General features: G+C 41.0%; 1 protein-coding gene across 1 annotated transcript in view; it reads right to left on the bottom strand.

The window, feature by feature from the left end:
• The window catches only part of FOXN1 (forkhead box N1), a 69,988-nt gene extending 45,160 nt beyond the window's left edge, over positions 1 to 24,828 (bottom strand). Inside the window, exons 1-2 of the mRNA XM_066599602.1 lie at positions 24,454 to 24,828; positions 15,595 to 15,718 (exon numbers count right to left, since the gene is read on the bottom strand). Of these exons, the coding sequence (XP_066455699.1) occupies positions 15,595 to 15,655 (61 nt within the window). The 5' untranslated portion in view covers positions 15,656 to 15,718; positions 24,454 to 24,828. The remainder of the gene's footprint in view (positions 1 to 15,594; positions 15,719 to 24,453) is intronic.
• Between the last annotated feature and the right edge of the window lie 1,018 nt (positions 24,829 to 25,846).

Genomic DNA, 25,846 nt, shown 5'->3' on the forward strand with positions numbered 1-25,846 from the left:
TTTTTTCAACTCAACAGGGGGTCGTGGCTAGCAACATGGCTGCTGTGGCATTCGCAAGACTGTCTAATGTTACTAGAAACAATAGACGGAATCTCAGGGCTCTGAAATATCATGTCGGTCATCGTAGCATCCCAATTTGTATAGTAATGAAAATAGTATGATGATGTGAAGTCAGTTTTACTACAGAGCAGATAAAGAAAATTGGCAATTTTACCTCTGTGGACATCAGGTTAAAAGAATATACATGGGGTGGAAAATAATATGGAAACACCATACAAAATGCATGGGATTTTAATCATTAGCACTGAGCTGCCCTTTTGACCCCTGCTTGGCTGAGAGCTTTCCCGACAAATTTGTATTTACTTCACCTCTTGCCCTGCTCTGGTGGTTTTGGGAGCCAGCTGGTAAAAGTAACCCCTGACTAATGGAACCTTGTTGCTTGGGTAGATGTTCACTTATGCCTGGCAGCATCTGTGTTATATTACATCCACTTATAATCGGTCTCTGCATGTTTTACTGAAATATGATTTATAATCCCATGTAATTTAAGGCATGCATTTCATATGGGGTTTCCATATTTTTGTTCACCCCCTGTACGCTATTATGACCAATTTCAGCTGAGTACATTTTAGCTCCATATTGGATCAGTATTAAAGATGAGCTGCGCGGGGGAGCGGTGAGTAGCGTCTGTCATCAGGAGTGAGCGGGGGGGGGGGGGGGGGAGAGATCTCCCCTCCGTTCCGCTCCGCTCTCCCCCGCAGCTCCCTGCCCACCGCTAGCACCCGAACGTTTCATCTCGAGCGGGCACGTACTCGGTAAAGGCAATACTCGCTCGAGCAATTGCCTTTACCGAGTATACTCGCTCATCTCTAATCAGCATATTGCAGACCGTAATACGGAGCTAATGTAAATCCAGATATCTATGGCTGTATTTTTCACTGCAGTTGTTTTTAAATTCTCTATGACTTTCTTTTTTCCATTTTTTGCCTTCGTCTTGCTAATATTTTCTATTGCGCACATATGGATCAGAATTTGGCCAATAGAAAACAAAGTATATAGAGCCAAAAACAGTTGAAATACTGCTGACATACATTGTAATATCATTTGTAGCATGTCAGGCCTAGTATTTATGATGCACCACAGAGTCAAAACCTAGGCTGTAGAACACATACAACCATAAATGCCAGGAGTTGTCAGGCTACTATACTGTAGCAAAGGTTAAAACAATGGATGGTGTTTGCCCCAAATGAATCCTGAGAAGTCTTATCAAAAAGACACATGTAACCCCTACCAAAATGGGGGTGTAATCAGGGGGCATGGCTAGCCGCTTAGCTTATCACCATCTATGATTTTACCTCCGTTATTCCAGTGACTCCTACAGTAATACCTCGCTCTCTTAGTGGCCCAAGCAGTAATAATGCTCCCTTGTGATGCCTTCATCAGGAATAATGCTTCCCCTTACTGCTCCCATCAGTAATGGTGTTCCCCCAGTCCCTCTTATACTGTATCTACTCACCTCTTCTTCTGTCCAAGCTGCTCCTCTCCAGTGGTCCTACCTTCCACTTCAGTCCTTCCAGACTTCCAGGTTGCATGGACACACGTGATCGTTGTGTCCAACTGGCCACAGCAGTCATATACTACATGTCCATGCAACTGGGAGTCAGAAAAGACCAGTCCGGACCAGAGGAAAAGCAAAGGAGGTGAGTACACAATTTTTACTTTATATCCTCACCCGGCCACCTTGTAAACTGGAGGCTTAGGGGGGTGTCTGTAGCAGCCGCTACTGGAGCGGTAGTTGCTGGCGGCCACAGGACGTGACTGGCCCACCAGGAATTTTCCTGGTGAATGGAATGGCTAATTGGCGCTTGGTGTCGCCGCACCCTGGTTGAGAATCACTGCTCTAAGTTCACATGTAATGCACAATACTATGGATATACTTCTGAACTAATGCTAGTAAAATATGCCTGTAGTATTAGGCCTCCTGCACACGGGTGAGTCAGACCCCGCATGCGGGATTCCCGCAGCTGAGTTCGACCCAGTGACTGGCTGGTGACCACAGCTTACCAGTCCGCCGTCTTCTCCTCTGCTGCTGATGTGCCAGCAGACACGTCGGCGCACATGTGCAGTGCAGTACAGAGGATGCCGCATCATCGGTTCCGTGACCATTCTCCAATGATGATTGCAGAATGGCTGCAGGACGGACGGCTTCCATTGACTTCACAAAATTGCAGCATGCTGCGATTGTTTTCTTCCGAGAGTGGAAAATCGCAATCGATTTTCGCTCGTGGGCAGGAAATCTCAATTTACCACAGCATGCTATGGGCTGGATTTGCTGCAGAATCCGGAGGCGAAACCCCTTTTCAGATTTCGCAATGCAAATCCTCCCGCAACCACTGCTGGCGACCCTGCGTACCTATCAGATGAATCTTCTTTTGTACTACGGATGTGCCGCCTGCACTCCAGCGCACATGCGCAGTATAGATCTCCCTGCGCCGTCGCTTAGGTGATGACGCGGATCCGTGACACTGCTGCAATGCTCATTGACTTCAAGGAAAGCCGTACCTGTGTATCCGTTCTGAAACAGATCGTCCGCAAATAAAATCCGCTTGTGTGCGTGGAGAGAGGAATCTCCATACACATCAATAGGCACATTGAGCAGCGGATGGCCCACGCCTGTGGACAAGCGCGGGATCCGCAATTCAATTTCCCCGTGTGCATGAGGACTTACTTTTAGAAATCTGAAAAAGTTCCAGAAGTTATAATTTGTTTGATGATTGTAATGTTTATGAAGTAAATAGAAAGGTCTGTTTTGTTGCCATTGGTTACAATATTGTGTCTTCACAAGTATTTGCTCATTGTTTCACATACTCATCCTATTCCATTATTATGTAAGAGAACATTATGAATACTGTATTACCAGTTCTGCTATGAGTAATACTTTGAAACCAAGATATGTAGATAAATGTGGATGATTATTATGTATACATATACCTGTCATGTTAATTATTTTTTATTGTCCATTGTGTGAAAGGAGTTTTCCATACTTTTACACTTATGATCTTTCCTTATGTTAGGACATCAATGTATAATAGGTAGAGATCCCACCCCTGTGACTACCAGCGATCAGAAGGTCGAAGGTGCCATGGCACTTGTAAGGTTGAACAGGCAAGGCTGCAGTATCAGCTACAGCCACACTTGTATGGACATGTGTATATTGACTTGCCTGCAGAGGCGTAACTAGAAGCTCTTGGGCCCCGATGCAAAATCTGTAACAGGGCCCCTTATCTGCCATGTGCTATTTTTAATACTGGTGGTCTTCTTATGTGATGGAGGGGCCTTTGGGCCCCCTAAGACTAGAGGGCCCAGTAGCGACTACTACCCTTGCAGCCAGGGGCGTAACTGTAGAAGATGCAGGGGATGCGGTTGCACCCGGACCCAGGAGTCTTCGGGGGCCCATAAGGTCTCTCTTCTCCATATAGGGAGCCCAGTACTATGAATAAAGCATTATAGTTGGGGGCCCCATTCCAGGTTTTGCATCGGGGCCCAGGAGCTTCATGTTACGGTTCTGCCTGCAGCCCCTATAGCTACACCCCAACGTACCTGGGTATTGTAGTTAAGTGGCTGCTGTGCTCTAGGGAGTACCACTGCCCATTCTCCCTGTTGATAGGTGGGGCTCCCGGGTGTGGGATTCCCATCGATCACATATTAATGGCCAATTCTAAGGCTACCATACTAACATTCTGTAAAACTCCTTAAGGGTGCGTTCACCTGTTCCGGAAACACAGCAAAACTGCAGGTTAGAGTAAGGCTGCCTGGCCATGGGCATTGCGTTTTAATGCAGCGGATTTCCGCCACATGAGCCAACGCAGGAGAACACTAAAGTCATTATGATAGGTTCATCGCGGCATGCTGCAATTTGCATACGCGAGTAGAAAATCGCGGCGGATTTGTACTCGTATATATCCTATGGAAAGATTTTCATGCACTACCCGCGTGCAGATTATCGCTGCTGATAACGCAATGAAATAACGCCCGTGGACAGGTGGCTTTACTGTTCAGTTACAGCAGAAAATCCACAACAGTTTTTTTCCTCTACATGTAAGCAGTATTTGCTTTAATCCCATTCACTTTAATAGTAAACATTTCTGCTGCATTTTTTCGGCAGCGCTTCCGCAATGTGTGAACGCACCCTTAATTATTTATAATACTTTTCGGACTATTAGATGCACTTTAAAAAAATAAAATAAAATAGATTCTATGGTGCAATCATCTGGTGTGCATAATATACAATCTGGGCAACTTTTGAACGAAAGTGTGAATTTAAAGTGGGACCTCACATCGGGAAACATTGTACCAACAATAGAGAAACATTAATTCAATTCAGAAGGCAATGATCTCTAGCGACCCCAAGGCATTGCTATGGTCATAAAAAGATTAGGTGCACAAACCCCAAGGCATATGTCCTTTCTCATGAACAAGCACAAAAAATGTATATACTGTGGTAACTTGGGGATTAGTCACTCATAGACCGCCATCTTTCCTTCTTAACATGGGTGTCAACACATCAGGAATTCACTCAACACCGTAGTTTTAGTAGAGAACTGGGTTTACAAGCCTTTTATTGCAGCAGTATTCACACGGTTGTAACAGGCATCACAGTGCACATGCCAAAACAATTTCTGGCTGTCTAGCCGCTTACTAACCTGTAGTTCTAACTATCAGGCCTAATGCCTCAAGGTATGCCAGCAATATGTCAAAATCCATACCATCCCATTTAGTGATCTCAGGGGTGTCTTCCCTGTCGAGACCTTGCCAGCCTCAAACACACATCCCCTCCAGAGGTCCCAGGGCAGCCAATCTTCATATGCTCCTCTCTGGGATCTTACTAGCCCTTATCCCAGATAGGGCAGTCTCCTCCAACATTGAGGAACTCTATACTGTGCAGCTCAAGGTATCTGGAGGTTTTATCTCTTCCAGACATACTCATACAGCTGTCCCTGCTGTCCCTGCTGATTAGCACAGAGAATGCCTGTTTTACAGCCTTCTGCAAACCATTCGGCATATTGCCTTGCCACAATACGTATAAACAATGCCACTTTGCCAGAACCAAAAGTTACCACCATTGAGTGATTAAATTTTACTTTGATACTGTTGCAGAATAAATTACCCTATACAAAGACTACTATTACCAGCAATACTATACCATTACATTACATAGTGATTGGATAATATTACTGTTACTAATTAAAAGCCACTGTTGAAAAAACAATATTACCCCCATGTAGTGACCATATAGGGGTAGATGCCAGTTATACGCAGACACTCTGCAGACTGTATAAGTAATTACAGTGCAATATAATCTGGTGATATCAGGTATGTTGAATCGTGGGAGTTCTTATATAAGAATTACCAAATAATATATAAAACAAGAAAAATGTAAATAAGGAATAGAATTAAAACATTACTTTCAAGATGGTAAAATAGGACGATCGCCCTGAAAAGAGCGGCTCCACGGAATTCCTACAGTGGGGTTACTGCTAGAATCCTGTATCAGAGGTCCTGAAACAAAACTTACTAGCACCAGCCTTCCTCTCACTCAGAGAGCCACAGAAAGCCTGAACATTCCTGCTGTGCCTGTCCTCCCATCATGCACTGCTCACAGGAAGTTGGAGGCTATTGATAGGGGAGGAAGTAGCCAATGACAGGCTAACGAAATTTGCCTCCATTTCTAATGCAATTGCAATGGTTGAAGCCTGGTTTGTCACCCAACCAAAGGAATTCTTTCTTGATGGGTTAAAGAAGTTGCAACACCTCAGTTAGAAGTGCATTGATATCCGAGGGGACTGAGTAGAATAACTGTGAAATTTCAGTCATATATCAATTTTCTGTGGTTAAAGCCAAGGAGTTATCAGCACCCCCTTGTATATTTTCTCTATAGAAGGGTGAAAAAGGGTGCAGCACTGTATACTGTATACATTAATTACTATAGACCCATGATGGTACTTGGTGATTCAAGCAGATGTGGGACTACCTCTTTAGAAATAACTCATTCTCTTTGTTACCAAATTGCTTTGGGGCCTTTCACACTGGCAGAATGTCTCCGCATTCTGCACCGCAAATCCACACCTTAATCTGCTATTTGCAAATTCCAAACCAAGATCCACAAGTCTCACTGCAGATTTTGAAGCGGAATTGCAGAACGAAGTCCTTTTCATTTTGCATCAAAATCCGTGCTGAGCCGTGTGTTTTGTGGTGTCACATGTATTGCAGCATGCATGCAAATTCCGCCCGTCTGAAAGGCTCTTTCTCCTAATTAGCTAATCATATTAATATTCGATATTCTCATAGTAAATTCAAAATAGAAAGTTTTCCCAGGTAGTAACTCCAACGTGACTGATAGTCTTCACTGATGACTGGAAATGCTGAGACCTGTCTGTGTGGAGGAGCATTACTGGATTGGTCATAAGGTTTGGCTCTGATGAGTGGTCCCATCCGACTCATTAGCATCAACTGCATAGTTTGCTCAGGATCGTGTTCTATCTTCCTTTCTTTACCGGGAAGGTGTGTTCCTTGTTCCACCCTAATTGTTTCTGTTCTTGGCTGTGGCAGCTTGTTTTATGCTGGGTGTGGTATAAACCCACATGAAAGTGCTGCAGACCCATCTTCTCCTGTTTTGCTTTCACAGTACAATATTCCTAAGAAGAACTATAGTACCTGCTCAGAACATCAATTATCCACCAATCCTCCGTCACTCCCACCAACCTGCTGGGAATTGCCTAAAACTTAAGCTCTGTAATTATCTGTGTTTTCAGGCAAACAATACAGAATGCTTTCTCCACGTAGCTGAATAGATATTCCCTGCTATGTGCCGACTAGTAGTCTGAGGAACCATATTACCCATGTTGTACCAGAGCTAAATTCGACATGTTACTGTTCTTTTTGTGCAATTTTATAATGCCATGGTCTGATCCTACAGTCTTCTATATGAGGTCTGCTACTAATTAAGCTACCAAATGTACATTAACATACAGAAGGAGACAAGTCAATGAAATTCTGAGACTGCAAAACTGCAGGATTAGGCTCCTTACACATCGACAATTTTGAAGTTGTGCCCAATATTCTGTCCAATGTACGGGAGACAGGACAAGAATAGGACATGCTGAGATTTTTGTTTTTGTGTTACTATTTGTCCGAGTAAATAAAATCCCATGTGCATACACCCATTCAAATGAATGGGCACTATCTCTGTCTGATTTTCAGACTTTTTTTCTGTCTTCTGAGACCCCCACCGATCCTAAGAACAGGGGTCTCTTGCCCCCTCTTCTTACCACTGTGAGCTTGCTGCACCCACCTGCAGAGACATCAAATTAAATGGAGTGGCGGTCATATATGCCCGGCGTTGTTCCATTCATTTCATTGCGGATGATGGAAATAGCCAAGTATAGGCACTCAAGTATCTCCGGCAGCTCAATTTAAAATAAATGGAGTAGCGCTACGCATGCACGACCGCTGCTCCATTCAATCTCCTCTTCGCTTCGGGGGTGTGTGCAGTGATCCCTCAGTGAAGAGGACAGGATCCTCATTCTCAGGATCGACGGGGATCTCAGTGGTGATACCCTCACCAATCATACTGCTTTCACCTATCCTACCGATGGGTGATAAGTTAATTGCTGTGCAACCCCTTTGTAATAAAAAAAGTTCAAAAAATATACAGAAAGAGCTCAAAACAGGTAAATGGGAAGTATTCATGTTCATATTCCCTTCCATGTAGTATCTGGGCAATTAATTAATTTACATATAAATAGGCAATCAAATTTTTAGAAGTTGGCCTGAATTGTAGGACAATACTAAAGGAAAATATAAAAATGTGTATATCACCCCCCTCCCCACTTGAAAAAAATTCCCACAGTTGAGTCGTATCTAGATTAGATGGTGATCATGTGGGATCTAACATTTTGGAAAGTACCAAGGTTTTATCAGCTTAAGTTCACTGAATATTAATCTATAACTAATTATGTTTTGAAAAGTGTAAAATATAATTTACCACTGAGTATAGAACAAAATATCACTGGAAGTAATTATAACCATTGTCTTCATTTACCGAGATGCAATGATTCAGATGCTGGAAGGAAAGTCCAATGATGAACAGAGGCTAAGGTGGAGACAGTGACTTTGTTGTGATCACAATCATAACTAGTGTCATATATGTATGTAATGTCTGCAAGATACACCGATGTATGGTGGTAGCACATTTATCACTATTGCCTTGAATCATTAAAGGGGTTGTCTCACTTCTAGCTGTTTTGTTGCTGGGAACAGACAGCTCTGTACATCGTGCAGTAGCCCGGGTCGCTACTGCAGGTTGAGTCCTACTGAAGTGAATGGGATGCAGCTTGCAGTACCAAACTGGACCACTGCGCAGTGTATGGAGCTTTCTGCTTCCTGCAGCAAAATAGCTTCAAGTGAGACAACCCTTTTAAGGTTCTGGATTCAAATCTGACCAAGGACAAAATCTGCATGGAGTTTGTATGTTTTCCCTATGTTTGCATGGGTTGTCTGAGTTATACAGTTTCCTCCCGCACTCCAAAACAGATATTTGTAAGTTAAAAGGGGTTGTCAATTTTTTAAAATTCAAAACCATATTGACCATGCAACAACATAACAGTCATATACTCGCCTCACCTGGTTCCCTGCATGTCCCGCGCCACTGCTCTGTTCTCTGTGCCGGGGGTTTGTTTACAGGCTGCAGTCAATCTGGGTATGGGACGTCACAGACTGCTACAGCTGGGTGTTAGTTAAGTGAACAAGCGCTGAGCTCTGTCATTGGCTGCAGCAGCCCATTAACAGGCTGCTGCAGCTTGCAAACAGTACATCATGGGGGAGACTATGCTGTGGGACATATGGGGAGCTGGGATAGGTAAGTTTATGACTGTTTGTTATGTTGTTGATACGTCTTAGACAACCCCTTTAATTGGCTTCCACAATTGACTGCCACTCCAGAATCTTCCAGGACTTCTTCTGAAACCGAGTCATGGTGATCAATGTCCTGTTGAAAGATGCAATGATGCCCAAGCTTCAGCTTCCTTACAGAAGGCATGATGTTTTCTCCTAGGATTTCCTGACACTTGATTGAATTCATCTTTCCCTCCACATGCTGCAGGTTTCCAATTCCAGAGGAAGTAAAGTACCCCCACAGCATCACCAAGCTACCACCATGCTTCACTATAGGCAGATTTCTCTTTCCAGGATATAAATCATTCCTCCACCTCAAGACACACTGCTGATGCATAGGTTTGAAAGTACCAGTTTTGTCTCATCACTCCACAGAACAGAGCTTCAGAACTAAGTATGACCCTTACTGTGTAAACAGAAACTTCAGTGGCTGCTCACGTCAGATCATGCTGCAGGGTTTTTTTCAGTCTCTCGAGAGCTTTTGACCACCTGTCTCTTCAGGAATCTGGTGGTAGCCTATGATAACATCTTTCTGCCATGTCCAGGTAGTGAAGGTAGGGTTCCTTTAACTGTGAGCTTGCAAACTGCTTAAAATGCATGTCTAGGAACATTTGGTGCCTTTGTTAGCTTTTTGTATCCTTTTTCTTGTTTGTGCAAGGCAATAATCTTTTCTCTTAACTTTTTGGACCACTCTCTTGATTTAGCCATACTTCTAACATGCAATCAAATGTCACAGTCAACAAAGCCCTAGCCAGTCCAGGTATGTGATATGTTTTATCTCAAGCACACCTGATGCAACTAAAGAAGCTCATGATTAGTTGCATCAGGTGTGCTTGAGACAACACCTGATTTACAAATGTGTCTTCTGAGGGATTCTATTGGGCGGGTTGAATAATTCTGTGACTTCAGTAGTCATTAAAAGTGGCATTTTGTGTTGAATTTGAAAAAAAAACACTTGTTATATTCATTGTGTGGAGTTATTTAAATTGCTCTTTCTTGATTGGCAAAGAAAATTTGGCAAAGAAAGCTAATTGGCTATGAGGATTAAATAATGTTGATTACCCCTGTATGTTGGTAGATGAATCTGAATCCATGTAACAAGCCCTTAAGCCTCTAGTCTAGGGCCTGAAGCATAGGACAAGCTCAATGTTATTGACTGTTGCTTTTCCAAATCTCAGACTCCGCTTCACTACATATTTATATTCAACTCCAAGTTTCTATTTCATGCAAATATACTAATGAACCGCTTATATAATGCTCTGTTGTTCGATTCTGTAATACACAGTGGCACTTTTGACCCTTTGGATATGATTTTGCGGATAGCTGCATAATATTTGACACTGAAGAGACATATTCCTGAAAAGGGTCGCACAATACGAAGACTATGAAGCTGAAAAAGTTTGTCTTCTAATCAAATTCCACTCTTCTGACAAGCTTAAACCTGACTTTTTGTATTGAAATTCATTCTAACTTCAAGTTCACATATTTCCTTACAAAATATTTTTAAATGATGGAAACCTAGTACTGTACTTACCAGCAACCCATATGATTAATAGCAATGCTAAATCACCTCAACAAGCATAGCTCATTGGTTAAGTGCACCCTATAGCAATGTGAACACGTTGGATGCACATTTTTTTCCTAACCTTTGGTCCAACTCTTGTGTCAAAGCCAGTTAAACACGGTAATTTTAATATAGACCTCTGTAATGCACACTATTTTAGGAAAGTGCTGCTTCATTAACTATATTCACATTGCCTATAGCAATGATTCTACTGTACATGGGTCCATGATGTAACGGAAGCAAAGCAAAAAATCACTGGACAAGAGACAACCATGAACCTTTGCCTAAATTTACTGTATAAGGCCAACAAAATTACTAATAGAAAGTCCTTTTAAAACCGTAATGTTTGGCCAAAAGTGATGTCTGGGTGTGTGATGCTCAACTTTGTAGCTGTACTACACAGACAATCCATTGGTTTGAATGAATATTGTGTAATGCTTAGTTTTCCCTGTGGTGGCACTGCATGCAAATTACACAATTATTGCCAGGTTCCAACCTACCCCCCCAAGAAATGCAGTTCAAGATGAAAAAGGGTCAGAGATAACTGAGGGTTTGGTGCAACCTGTTGGTAGGTGATGGGTCAAAGAAGCATGAAGTCAATGATATTGGTTTCTTTAAAAACACACTTTATTCTGGACCTGCTGATTCAGAATAAAGTGTGTTTTTAAAGAAATCAATGCTATCAACTGTACTTTTCTTTGAGCTAACACCTATCAACAGTTTGCACCAAAGTCTAAGTTCTCTTTGACCCTCTTTCATCTTATGTTGCAACGCTAACATGACCCATGGTCAACCAATGTACTAGGCCTGCAGCACCTATTTCTTGTTGACTGTTTTTAGACCTGATACACCTGGCATCATCCTGCATTAAAAGGGTTGCCCAGTTGTGAATTATCTATGACTTAACCTCAGGACAGAACATCAATAGTAGACCGGTGATGGCTGTCACCCAGGATCCCTGCTGGTCAACTGTAGTTGTGCAGTGAGCTAATTTCTGTAGTAAGCAGACAGCTCTGTTCTTACTGCCGTGGCCAAGCTTGGTATCGCGGGCCAAGTTCCCATTGAAATGAATTGGAATTTTACCTGTAATGCCAAGACTCGCCACTTCAGTAAGAATGGAGCCATCTACTTCCTGCAGAAATTAGCTCCCTGCATGACTGTGCTGGATCGGTGAACAACTGAGCAGCGAGGGTCCTGGGTGATGGACCCCTACCAATCTTCTGTTGATGATCTATTATGAGGATCGGTCATAAATAGTTTACAACTGGATAACCCCTTTATGTTATTCCCTTAGGGGTGCTCTGCCCAGTTCTTCTCCTCTTGTTTTAAAGAGTACAGGCACATTCATCTTCAGATTGCTTCTGCTCTGTCGGACGTTTTTGGCTTTTTCCGGCAGCTGAAGACAGCCCCATATAGGGCTATATAAGATGAAAGTGAAGGTACTCTTTAAGAAATCCATTCATAGACGTTCTTAAGATTATAGTTCAAAAATTTTTAAAAAAATGCGTGACAGACAAATCTACTTATATTAAACATCTCAACTACGGAATTAAAATTGGTTTAGCTTAACGTAATGTAAACTCTCAGATTAACACCCTTCATTAGCTTTGGCAAGTCATCTGATTCAGATCTCATACATTATTACTATTAGGAAAACGATCAGAGCCTTAAGGGACAAAGCCTTAGGATGAGTAAAGGAGGGGCCTTAGGTGGGGCCCTTTGATACCACAAATTTCACCCTTTTGATCTGCATGATTTATTGCCTTGTACTCCTGTTTAATTGTTTTAATATTAAAGCAGCACTTTGTTGGTTGGACAAACAACCTGTAAATGTTAGAGCTTAGACTGTCTTCTAATCAGTATACGTTTGCTAAATTCCTTCTAAGCTCCATGTTCTAGGAATTAGTATAAGTGTGTAGCAAAGTACGGGCTGGTGGACATATGTGCCTCCAGTTCTAGGTGCGAGGAGGGTGCCAACAAGTCCCTTTCCCTTGGCCAGGCCATCTTGTCCCTAGATGGGGAACTCTTTGCAGCAGTTGACTTAGCAGATGGAAGTTCAATATAAAGGCAACATAGCTGAACAACTGTTCTCAGATGTTTAGCTTTTCCATTACAGTCACTGAGATACGGATGCTAACTATATCACAGCACTCTAAAATGTAATTTCAGAATTATATGGCTGAGATAACCAATAAACCCATATACAGTCTATACATTTGACCCAACTCTCTACATTTGGAATCTGTGCATACTCATCCTTAATTGTTGCCCTTTGTTCTCAACCAAAATGTTCAGAGTTACTTCGTTGGACTCAGAGGCGTAACTTGAAGCTCCCAGGCCTCAATGCAAAGTCTGTAACAGGGCCCCCAAATATAATGCTCTATCCATTGTACTGGGCTCACTACATGGAGAAGAAAGGCCTTATGGGCCCCTTAAGGCTCCTGGGCCCGGGTGTAACCTCATCCCCTGCATCCTCTATAGTTACGCCAGTGGTTGGACTATATTTGCTGCCAGAAAACATTAAAGATACAATAGAGCCAAAAGACACTCTTGGTAAAATACATCTTGAAATCACAATGTGTTATTTATGGTTTTGCATAGGGCTGCAAGTGGACTAATTGTAATACCTTAAAGGTGATATCCAATTAAACGTTTTTAAAACTAGTAGCGATGTTATAAAATACCAAAACAAACCATACTCCCCTCTCTTCTCCCTGCATGAAACACTGCAGCGGGTCCCATCGAGATCTCTCTATTTGTTTATAGCAGAAGTCACATGACTGCTGCAGCCAACCAGAGGCCACAGCAGTTATTGCCTGTTACCCTTGCATCAGCACCCACATTCTGGGTACCATGATGCCAGGAGTTCCAAACACTGACTCTGTAGCCTCTGATTGGCTGCAGCAGTTATGTGACTTCTTCTATCCACAGAGACCAAGATCATCAAAGGGACCAGCCGCAGCTTTTCCCAAGGAGAGAAGAGAGGTAAGTATGGCTTATTTTGTTCTTTTATAACAAAGTCATTTGTTTATTATTATTTACTTTTTTTAGTCGGACAACACCTTTAACAATATCAAAACTATAGACAAATGACAGATATGCTTTCTAGGATACTGCTTTCTGAGTTTCCATAATTCGAAGAAAATGTGACATCAATCCAGAAGAAACTGCCAGCATTTGTACAAAGGTACTCAACTTTTATGTAGATTTTAGATTGTTCTGATATTCAGAAGTGGATTATTCACTAGAGTGTACTTGTACCTTTAAGCCTGTTCGGTTAGCCATGACTAACTAGGCTATGATTACGACTAAGGACGTGTACCTGCACCAGAAACACGTCAGCAGAAGCCGTCATGTTACGGTCGCTAATAGATATGTTTAACATGGCATAATAAAGTTTATGATTTTAACTTTCCAAGCTGCGAGTGAGCAGGCTTTTTCTAAAGCACATTTAACTCTGTGTGTCTCCTATCCCCCTTCCACTGCATAGGGTTCTATAGGCTGCAGCTGTAACCTTATCTTCTGTGTATGGACTTGTGTAAGGGCCCTTTTACATGAGACGATTGTCGGGGCATAAGCACTAGAGATGAGCGAACGTACTCGTTTCGAGTACTTACGCACCCGAGTACCGCCATTTTCGAGTACTTCAGTACTCGGGTGAAAAGATTCGGGGGGCGCCGGGGGGCGGGGAGAGGCGTGGCGGTGCGGGGGGTAGCAGCGGGGAACAGGGGGGAGCCCTCTCTCTCTCCCTCTCCCCCCCACTCCCCACTGCTACCCCCTGTGCCGCCACGGCGCCCCCCGAATTTTTTCGCCCGAGTACGGAAGTACTCGGAAATCGCGGTATTCGGGCGAAAAAGGGGCGTGGCCGAGCACGTTCGCTCATCTCTAATAAGCACCCAATATTCGTCCCAGCTATAATCGCTCCTGTGCTTTTACACAGGAGTGATCATCGCTCAGAGAATAGAGGTGGAGCGGTCCGGAGATCACTCCATTCACAGTAAACAGGAGGGCCTTAATAGATGAACAACTACCTGTTTATACAGTTTGTATGCTTGTAGAAACTGAACAACGAATGAGAAGCGAACAAATTATCATTCGTCCTTCAGTCGCTGCAAGCATTTACACTGAACAATACTACATTGTGGCCCCTTCACTCTGACAATTGGGTGGGACCCAGCAGTTGGACTTCACCAATCAGTAAGTCATGGTGATAAGCCCACTTTATCATATGAATACACCTTAAAAGCAGCTTATGAGTATAGCACACTGTGTCCTTCTCCTTCCCAATAATTAGTGAACAATGCATCCCAGATAAGCAATCATTTAGCCAATAACCATAAAGATACACAAAGAAAATATTACAACACAGGAAAACCAAATGTGTAGTACGTGTATCGTGTGCCAAATTTTACACCCAGGACCAGGGGCGTAACTAAAGGCTCAGGGGCCCTGATGCAAAACGTGAGCTGGGCCCCCCCTCTGTATCTGTACCCGTACCCATACCTAAACCATGCTGCACAGAGACATAACTTGAAGCTTCTGGGCCCCAATGCAAAACCTGTAACAGGGCCCCCAACTATAATGCTTTATTCATAGTACTGGACTCCCTATATGGAGAAGAGAGGCCTTATGGGCTCCCTAAGGCTCCTGGGCCTGGGTGCAACCGCATCCCCTGCATCCTCTATAGTTACGCCCCTGCCCAGGACATAGGTCCAAACTATATTTCAATAGCCCATTCTACCATAATTTAAACACAATGTATTTAAAACCAAGTGTCACAATTCTACTTTCCAAATGTCCTGCATGGTACACATCTTGTATTCTGTCAGGGGATCCCACTGTATGACATCGTTATGACTTAATAGGACAGATGAGAAGGATTGTCCAATGGACACCTTGTAGAAACTTTTTACAGTGCAATTTCCTTACATTAAAGTAATAGTTATCCCAGTGGTGGAAACTGATTTTTAGACCTGATTTGCTAGTTGCTACTGAAAACCCTTTGCAATATTGCTTGAACATATCGCCATATTGTTCTCATGCATGTGCTGTCAATGATAACTAGATTCTTTCTTTACCAGATTGTGTGTTCACCATCTCTTCTTCCAACTGAGAAAAGTTGTTCTTTTCAGTTTCCATGTGATCTTCTTAACACAAATTCGTTCCTTTAACATCCATTGATGTCTAAGCCACCTTTTCGTTCTGCGGAAAAAAGTAATGTATTTTATGGTATTAATGGTTCTACGTATAATGGAGTATTTCAATGATTGCACACCATCCAGACTTCTTCTAAAGATATAGGACGTCTATAATTAAGTCTAAGGCTGGCACATAATACCTTTTCGCTGACAAATTAGCTATAGATATTTAGGCCAAGTGATGGCCACAAAGTCTGCAATGTTACTGATACAGACTTAATTTTGCATAATTAAGTTCTCTATACAATGATATATTGATAGTAATACATCATATTATAATGGATTTGCATGAAGAGAGCAATGAAATCATATCCTTAAAGATGTCCACACTGCATGTGTTATGTTTTGATCGGTGACAAGTCCCAAACTTGTCATCAGTTCCATGAGATTTTTCATCAGTTGTCTATTTTTTGTCTTTCTATTAGTTAATTTTTGACCCTGTAATCAATGAGATGAAGGACGGTGAAAATGAGCATTATTATTTACATTCGTTATCCGACTGATCGCAATGTCACAATGCAATGAATCCTGCACTGAGCAGGGGGTTGGACCAGATGACCCCGGAGGTCCCTTCCAACTCTACCATTCTATGATTCTATGACAGAAGGTAGAGTAGGAAAATGTTGCATGCTATGCTTTCCTGTTTGTCGTAAATAGTATCCATCACCAGAATGGACACTACAGAAGAGTTTTTGCTTAAAACTGAATTCCACTGAAATCCATTATTATGTAATTGTAATGATTAAATGGCTGTACCAGTTATGGTTTGGGCAAATAGATAATTGACCCTGACCATCTACTATGTAGCTCCTCTACTACTCCACCATTGTTATGTGTCATGGCCCTATCTACACTTCCTACCTGGGGGTTAGTAACAAACATACATCTTAGCACTGGTACTTGTGGTGCTATTATTTGGACACAATACAGTACTGTTCAGTATTGAGCAAACCAAAACAGTTGAACCTTGTTTTGGGATGCATTTTGCTAAATGTTGAGTTTGGCAATAAACTGAACCTCAGTCAGTTTGTCTTAGCTGAACACGCTAAAAAGAAGAAAAAGGAAGATGATAAGGGAAGGAAAAAAATAAGTGAAAAAGGAGGAAGAAGAAGGAAAATGAATATTTTTCCCTTTCCCTTCCTTCTTTTTTCTTCTTTATTAACTTGGCTTAAAAACAGCTCAAAAGTAATTAGACACACTCCTGGGTAACCTAGAATGAGTGTTGTACAGGGCTTTTATAGCTCTTAGACAGAGTTATACCCCAGTTTTAGGGGTACAGCTGAAGTTCTGGTTTGAAGGTATTTAAACCAAACCTAAACTTTTGCCAAAATTCGCAGAACTAGCCAACGGAACAAAAGTTCGCTCATAACTAGTACTGTTATTTTAATATAATTTTGCACTGTTTTGTAGTAATTGAATGTTACTCTTGTGTAAGCATTACATGAAAGTAATATGTGGACACTGTATATTACTGGTATTTGGCACACATGCTGAGTCATGGGGCATCTACAAAACTTGATCAGGCCCTAATTGTAGAGAAGGTTTCCATTGAAGTCTCATTTTCAAGACATTTAGTATTTAATGATATGTACCATGCACAAGACACGAAGACATAGTGTGTAATATAGTTAAGGTTGTGGAATAATGACTAGAGATGAGCGAACCTACTCGGACACGCCCCTTTTTCGCCCGAGTGCCGCGATTTTCGAGTACTTCCGTACTTGGGTGAAAAGATTCAGGGGGCGCCGTGGGTGAGTGGGGGGTTGCAGCGGGGAGTGGGGGGGGGGGGGGGAGAGGGAGAGAGAGAGCTCCCCCCTGTTCCCCGCTGCTACCCCCGCTCCGCCACGCCTCCCCCGCCCCCCGGCGCCCCCCTCAATCTTTTCACCCGAGTATGGAAGTACTCGAAAATTGCGGTGCTCGATCGAGTAATTACTCGAAACGAGTATATTCGCTCATCTCTAATAATGACAAATATTACATATGATAAGTGAAAAAATATTACATCTTTATTAGTACACCTAAAGAATGCAGATAAAAAGACCTAAAACCACTAATGTGCATAAGATACAATCACCAGAAAGTGCACCAAAATACTTGCAGATTCACACTCCACTCCCTATCAATAAGCTCAGGGCTCTACAGGTAAATGCATGTATAAAAGACTACAGATACAACCAGTAACACGTAGATTAATATCTAACAAGATGTCAATTTGCTTTGATTTCATGGTCTTGCAGTAGGATTCAATACAAATAATACAGCAGACAAATCCATATGTACATAGAAGTGCCAAATGCTTTGTGGCAAGACCAGAGATGGAGAACAAGGTCGGCTCACATGATCATGTGAGCCAGCGTATCGCCACGTTAGGCAGCAATTTTTCAGTACGCATAACAGCGTATCTCACGCAGATTGTCATGCGCACTGTAATTGTGTATGTACAGCATTTATTACGCACCCTTAGAGAACAATAGGGCTCTATCACGTGGGATATGCGGTAAAGTAGAACATATAGGCAATGAATATACACAAGTGTGAATGGAGTCAGTGAAAAGTTTGTATTGAATCTTATTACAGGACCATGAATCTAAACTAAAAGCATTCTGACAAGTTATACTTTTATGTGTTACTGGTCGTATGTGTAGTCTTTAATACATGCATTTACCTATGGAGCCCTGAGTAGAGATGATCAAATTGAACCTGTAAAGCCCAAATTCAGGTTGAACTTTACTAAATGTTTGGCTTGGCGAGAACCCAATGATTCTATGAACCCAAACCTCAGGCAGTTCATTTAATCTAAACTAGAAGTTCATTAAAACGCCTAACACTAGTATCAAATACTGTCTAAGAGGAGGTGGGGGGTGGTAGTAGTGGTGGACCTTCAATGAATGTGGCTCAGTGGTTAGCACTGTTGCCTTGTAGTGCTGGAATCCTAGGTTCAAATCTGACCAAGGACAACATCTACATGGAGTTTTCCAATCCCATACAGATGTTGTCCTTGCTTAGATTAACCACTGAGCTACATCCATTGAAGAAACACCCATCCGCCCACAGCACTCAATGCTTGATAAGCAAATAGTGATGACTTAACTAAAGAAACTACATTCTATGGAAAGATTGGAAATGAAGCAAAACGAAGACAAATACATTAAAGTACATTTATACCACAATGATGATTGCTCAAAAGATGGCTTTTGAGCGATCATTTTGCATAAACTACTACTTGTTACTAATGCCTATTAGTACCAATTAGTAGCGTTTGAGCCACCAGGAGCTGTATTCAGGGAACAGACCACCCACTGTTCCTTGATTATATGCCCTTTGTTCTGCCATGGGGCTGACAGCTGAGAACAGCTGAGACAATGCAATCAGCTGTTATCAGTGCTCCCCAGGCAGAGCACAGCGTGCGGTCCTGTGAACAATGGATTTCAGGCAGAACTGAAATTCATCGTTTGGCAGAACAGTCAGATGGGCACATTTACACCCAATGATAATTATCGCTTAAAAGATGGTTTTTGAGTGAATTTTGAGCGATAATCGTTGTGTCTAAATGGGCCATTACTGCTTTCTATAAAAAATCCAGATGTTTATTCTGCATTTTTTCACTGATGAGGAGATAAGACAGCTGATGGTGCCTTTCATCCTGGCTGAATGGTATCTCTTAGAGGTTTTGAAGGGTCGGCTATATGTTGGATAATGTTCACATGGGAGGAATATATATTATTGTTTAGGTAAACCTTGATATAATGCTGATTAATATAATATGTTAATGAGCCTACTTTCTTGAATTTATGTTACTTTCTACTTTTCCTTTTCCTTTTGTTTGACTTGTAAGGGAGGATCTCCCATTGAAGATGTGTTTATGATGTTGTTTCTATATGCAAATAAAATTGAAATCTGTTAAACAAATGAACCACCCACACCCCTCATAGACCGTGTTCAATACTAGTTTTAGGAGTTTTACGAATGTTTGGTTTGAACTAATTCAGACCAAACCAATGTTTTTGAAAAAATTCAGTGAACCAACCAAATCTTTAAAACGTTCACTCATCTCTAGCCCTGAGCTTATTGATAGGGGGTGGAGTATTAACTTGCACATATATTGACGGTGATTGTGTCTTATGCCCAGTAGTGCTTTTACATATTTTTTATCTACATGTGATAGTTATCTACATGTAATAGTTTTTTAAAACTATTTCAGCATTTTTCATTATTCTGCAACAGTGGTTATATTGCACACTATTTCTTCTTGTCTTGTGCACTTGTCATTAAAGTGCAGCCACTGATGGAAGCTATAATATGGCAGTGCAAGACATTTTTTTTTCTTCTGATTAATAATATGATATGCATCACTTTAAAGGTACAATTAAACACATGTTACTGCGCTGCAAAACACAGGAAGATCTACATTGGTTACAACTGCGCCTGGAATTCTCAGTTTAGTGACTATGAGATGTCCAGCTGTAATCAGTGTAGCTCCTCCTGTGTTTTGCAATGCAGTAACCTGTGTGTGTTTGTGTAAAAGCAGCCTAACTGCAAACTTTCCAATTTCATTCATAGTTGATAAGCGGATGAATTGGCATACAATCAGAACTGAACACAAATGATGGATTCAATTCTGTAGTAGAAAGATAGAGCTAGTTTAAAGAACACTTTAAGTAAAGTTCAGTCGTAGTCAGTAGGACTTTTTAAACTGAATTGAAGAAGCTACGCAGATGAAAATTTCTTTAAGACTGTAAACAAGTTCGATTATTGACCTACTGCAATTGGATTCGACTGTAATTATACATAGCAGTAGCTTAATGCTAAGAAGATTCAATATACTGATGGCATTCCGAGAAGTTCCACACATTCTAGTTATGCGTACACTATGTAACTGTTCATGATAGGTGTCCTTTTAAAGGGAGTTCCCACCACACTGTCTTATGACCTAAAGATTCTAAAAATTGTACCTAAATCTTACATAGGTGCAGTTTGAATAAAGGGTAAAATCACTTCTGAAGTTTCTATTAGCAGTGAGTAAAAGGTTAATATACAACTACGCTAAGAAACATACTCTTTAGCGTCATGTGAAATAAAAGACTTTGCTAAAACAAACAGTAAATGGGATGTGAGTTTATCAGAAGAGCCAAATGATATTGTATTTTATAGTGTTTGATATATATACCAGGTAGGACCCTACCTATAGTATTTCTATTGTACAATAAGAGAAAAGTAATTTTTTTTTTGGCTTACTCTGTACAAGTCTCCTCTGAAAGACATGATATCACTATAGAGGGTGCAGAGCTAGCAGTCGCACCTAAGCACTATAATGTCTTATCACGGCCACTAGTAGTATGGTAGGTGGGTAACTTGTTAAAGATATTGCATTGGAGCCCAAGACCTTAAAGATTCTCGTCTGCATGGGTATAATGAAATGCCTTTTCTTAGGGCTCCAGCATGATATTGTATTAGCAGATGTCTGCTTCCTTCCCTTTTTGTCTGTTTCAAGATATCCCGAGATAAGCGTTGCGAGATGATCTGCTTTGAAAAACATATTTGTGTTTCTCTGTTGAGAAAGGTAATGCAAGTTTCCAAGTTTTCCCAAGTCAGTCACCTTACACCACTTGTCTCGGGATATTACGAAACAGGAAAAAAGGTAAGGAAGGACATATCTCGTACTTACGGATTGGTTACCTATAATAGATGAATTTATTGCTTAAGCTCTTATCACGGAAAAGCACAATTTTATTGAACGTAAGTGCCTGACTTGTGACTTAGTATGACTAAGGTAAGGATGTTGAAATAGACTGTTCTAAATATGATTTATGATCTGAGGAGGGAACATTATTTCTAAACTTAATTCTTAGAGTTTTACATTAATCTTTCGGACTGTAAATCCAGTAATATGATGGATTCTTCCGGATTATGGTTTGCATTAGAACACAATTTTCATTTCTGAAAACATTTAAGTTCTCTTCATTTTATGTTAAATATTAGCCACCTTTCTTTGATAAAGTATGTAAGTATTAGATGAAGTCTTACCGGTTGGGAAACTACTATTAAGCCTATAATGAGTTCTAAGTCATGGTTCAGGTGCCCCTGATGGCATATTTGGATTGGAATCCAGATAATAAGGCTAAATTAAACATGGTATTTATATATTGTATGGTTTGAGTGGCATCCTGGCAGATGTTTTTAAGGCTCTGTACACACTAGTGATATAGCTTCTGTTCGTGATGAAGATGTGATGCCTATGATGGATCCATTTTCAAACAGATCTCATTGAATTTTGATGGGTCTCATTGACTGCTAATTGGGTCTGTTAGGTTTCTATCAGGTTTATGGTGTTATTGAGGGCATGAATAACACTATTCTTGGTGTCAAAAATACTGTATGAAAAAATGCTGCAACGTAAGAATTAAAAAAAAACATTTTGCGACAAACCATTGACCCCAAAAATAAAGTCAATATTACTAACAACTATCTTCAACATAAAGAAGAACAGGGGGGCCTAGAAGTGACTATATGGCCCCATAGAGCCCTGATCTCATTATTGAGTCTGTCTGAGATTACATTAAGAGACAGAAGGGTTTGAGTAAGTCTACATCCACAGAAGATCTGTGGTTATTTTAACGAGATCCTTAGAACAACCTCCCTGCCGAGTGCCTACAAAAACTGTGTGCAAGCGTATTTAGAAGAATTGATGCTGTTTTGAAGGCAAAGGGTAGTCAAGTCACATCAAATACGGATTTGATTTAGATTTCTCTTTCGTTAATTCATTTAGCATTTTGTTAATTGGCCAAAAAACTATTAACACTTCTATTTTTGAAAGCATTCTAACTTTGCAGCATTTTTCCACACCTGCCTAAAACTTTTACGTAGTGCTATAGATGTATATATATAAGAATCTAGCTTGCCCTATTTACAGACCAAAAAGTGGTTCTTGATTCAACCATGCATGTAACAATAAGAGTTTTCAACTTGCTATATACATGTTCTGTGCTACTGTGCATTTACATCATGCTGACAATGAATAGGATCTTACGTAATCAGCTTCCTTTGATACTACTTTACTACTTTACATAACAATGGAATTATATGTCTCTTCTTATCCACTGCTACTTAAGTAAATGTTAGAGATTATCCTTGCCTTGTAAGGAGAAACTTATAAACATTCTTTGTTCAAACTGGCTATCAACTTTAAAAGTTTTTGGATGTAGGAATTCAGCATGTAACATGTATGTGGGGACAAGTTCGGGGGACTCATTAAATGTAACTATTCTTACACAACAACCAAAGCTATGACAGTATAGGTTTAGTTGATTTTTGGAAATTACCATTGCCAGAAATTACCATGTTTGATGATGATAAATTCCCAAAATGATTTTAATGTACTGATCTCAGAAAAGTTCCCACTGGTGTTCCCAAGGGGAATTTTCTGATGGTAATTACTATGAGTTGGCTTCAGATAAACTCCATTCTGCCTGGTTCTCAGTGCTCTCAGCGAGCAGAATAATGTAGCCTGTAGTGTTATTCTAGCTGGAAAAGAAACGGAATGAAACCTAACATTCTTTTTTGCTATTTTATTAAGTCATGACAATCCATTAGAATTTCTTAAAACAATCCCAATAGAAAAGGAAGTCATCACCGTAGTGCATTTTTGAAGTAACATTTCCAGTAGATTGTAATGATGCCAATTACTTCATTCATGTTTCATTCAGAAAATCAACAGCCAGTACATCTTTACCTTCATAGGTCATTCTGTAACTCAAATCACCAAATAGATTGCGCAAGTATACATTTATACACTGATACATTTGTCCAATGATCTTAAAGACATCGATAGATTTGGCACAGTAGATGGAAGAATAGTTGCTATCAAGGCATATTATTAGTTGCTTGTACAATGCATTGTCAGTCATGTCAATGAAAAACATCTTGAGACTGCTACGTAACAACTTGTTACTAAAGAGATCCTCAACCTGGGACTCCCAGCTAGCACCATGAGCAGATTTATAGTGTGGTCAAACTATAAATCTCAGCAGGTTGCTAAAGTTGAAGTTTCGCAAGCAAGCCAACCTATCATGTCTACAGACAATGTCGAAGGCTCTCAACCCTATCCTAAATACTACCATCTACTAGAATAAGCTGATCAGGTATATCTATTTATTAAGTTGCGCATTAAAAAATATATGCCCATCTGTCTATTGGGATGGCAGAGAGACTTTACAACATTATCATCTGCTACTTGAGGACATACAAAGGCAAATACTTGCTAATGTGTGTTTTTGCCTCTATTTACCTGCTGACATAATAATAGCTGAAAGTCAAAGCTATACAAGTTTTACATTGGGATACTGTATCTCTTTGCACTGACTCTTAGTTCATAAGTTCAATTACAGTATTGCTGGAGGCTCAGCTCATAGATTTCAGGAATTGCTTCTTGTGACCTTAGAGTAAAAGGTATGATGTCCAAGTACCAAAAACTTTGTCCCTGTTTGTCCTACTGTAAGTATCTAAAAAAGGGAACTCTGAGCTATTTCCTTGTCTACTCAGCCTTGTATGCGTAACAAATGTGCAAAAATGTGTAGAATTGCAAATCTTAATAGCTAAAACAAATCAGATTCAGTATACTGTATTTTGTGCAGTTTGATATTACTCTTTATACTGTAAAAAAAAACACAAACAGACAAAAAAATGCAAATACTTAATATATTAAAACACACAAAAAAACCCAAAAACTTTTTAAAGTCTTACCTTATTTTCTGTTCCTATATTCAGAGTTGCTTACTCCTTGTAGTGTACATTGCAAACTTGAGGATGGATCTTGCAGCTGAGTGTATCAAGGAGAAGGGTTGTATAAATACTGTATTCCAGTTGGGAATGTCACCCAATCTTTCCTTCGCATTAACTATCTGGGCAGTAGTAAGGCTCTTGTACTTGTACTCTTCTCTTTTACTTTGGCTTCTACGCATGAGTTGCAGAAAGTGAGTGGACGACGTAAGTTGTCTCCTGTTACTTTCCTAGTGAAGCACAACAGCGTGCTGCTGCTGTAGCCCAAGAATTAGATCAGGGGAATATGTCAGAAGCAGCGAGGATTCAGGTAGGAAAGAAGCATGTTGAAGTACATCTGAGATTACATCAGTGAAATAAAGCAAGCAGATGGCTGTGTGAGCCAATTATTATATCAGCTCTTGCCTCAGGCAAATCTGCATATAATATGAATAAAAAAGTGACTAAGGTACAGGTTCTTCAAGCTGCACTTCCAGTGAACAGAACAAACTGTATATTTAAGGCAGTGCACAAGACATTATATTATAATGAACACAACGTTTCACATTTTATGCTTTAAAAAAGACATTTTACGTATATGTAGCAGGGTATTACTTTACTACTCTTTGTCCAGCCAGATAGTATTGTTTAATAGTATTTCATTAACCGGTTACTGGTATGTAAGAGGGGCGAGCAGTATCCCACTACCCCTCTTACTATAGTGGCGCTCGGCTGCGTTAAACCCCAACCCCTCTAGTCTGGGATGCACGAGGAGTGGGAAAGGAGGGGAAGGTAAGTGCTGTGAAGCACTCAACAGGGGCTAAGCCCTGCCCCAGACGCAAACACTAGGAAAAGTTCTCAGCACCTCTGGCGCTTGATATAAAGGAGTGGAGCTGCATCACAGCTCTGTGTGGCACAGCTAAAGAAAGAGAAGCAGCACACCAGGGGCCCAGCAGAGAGTTATGCAACATACAGAGGGGAAAGGCGCTAGAGAGCAGCTTAAGTGATGGAGGCTGTCTCTGTACAGAACACAGCGTAGGCCATAGAGGAGACTGCTGTATAAAAACAGTGGCATTGGTGGCTGTATACCCTTGCTGGGAGCAACCAAGAGGACAGAAAGGACCTGAGGACCAGGTGAAGATGGAGGATCAAATGGGCCCTAATGACCAGGTGCTAGAGATAGAGAGATGAGCAAATGAAATCCAAGAGCAATCAGAAGAGCTGTAGTGCCAAACTAGAGGGAAAGCTGGATCGGGATGACAATACAGAGTCACGCATACGGTCAAGGGTGACGTCACTTCACTTCATGGCATTGGCAGCTGCGGTAAGTCAAGGTCATACCTCCCACCAACGAGATGTATATGGGGCCTCCAAGGTT

This window comes from Eleutherodactylus coqui, chromosome 4, assembly GCF_035609145.1.
Source record: "Eleutherodactylus coqui strain aEleCoq1 chromosome 4, aEleCoq1.hap1, whole genome shotgun sequence".
In the NCBI taxonomy this organism is placed as follows: Eukaryota; Metazoa; Chordata; class Amphibia; order Anura; family Eleutherodactylidae; genus Eleutherodactylus; species Eleutherodactylus coqui.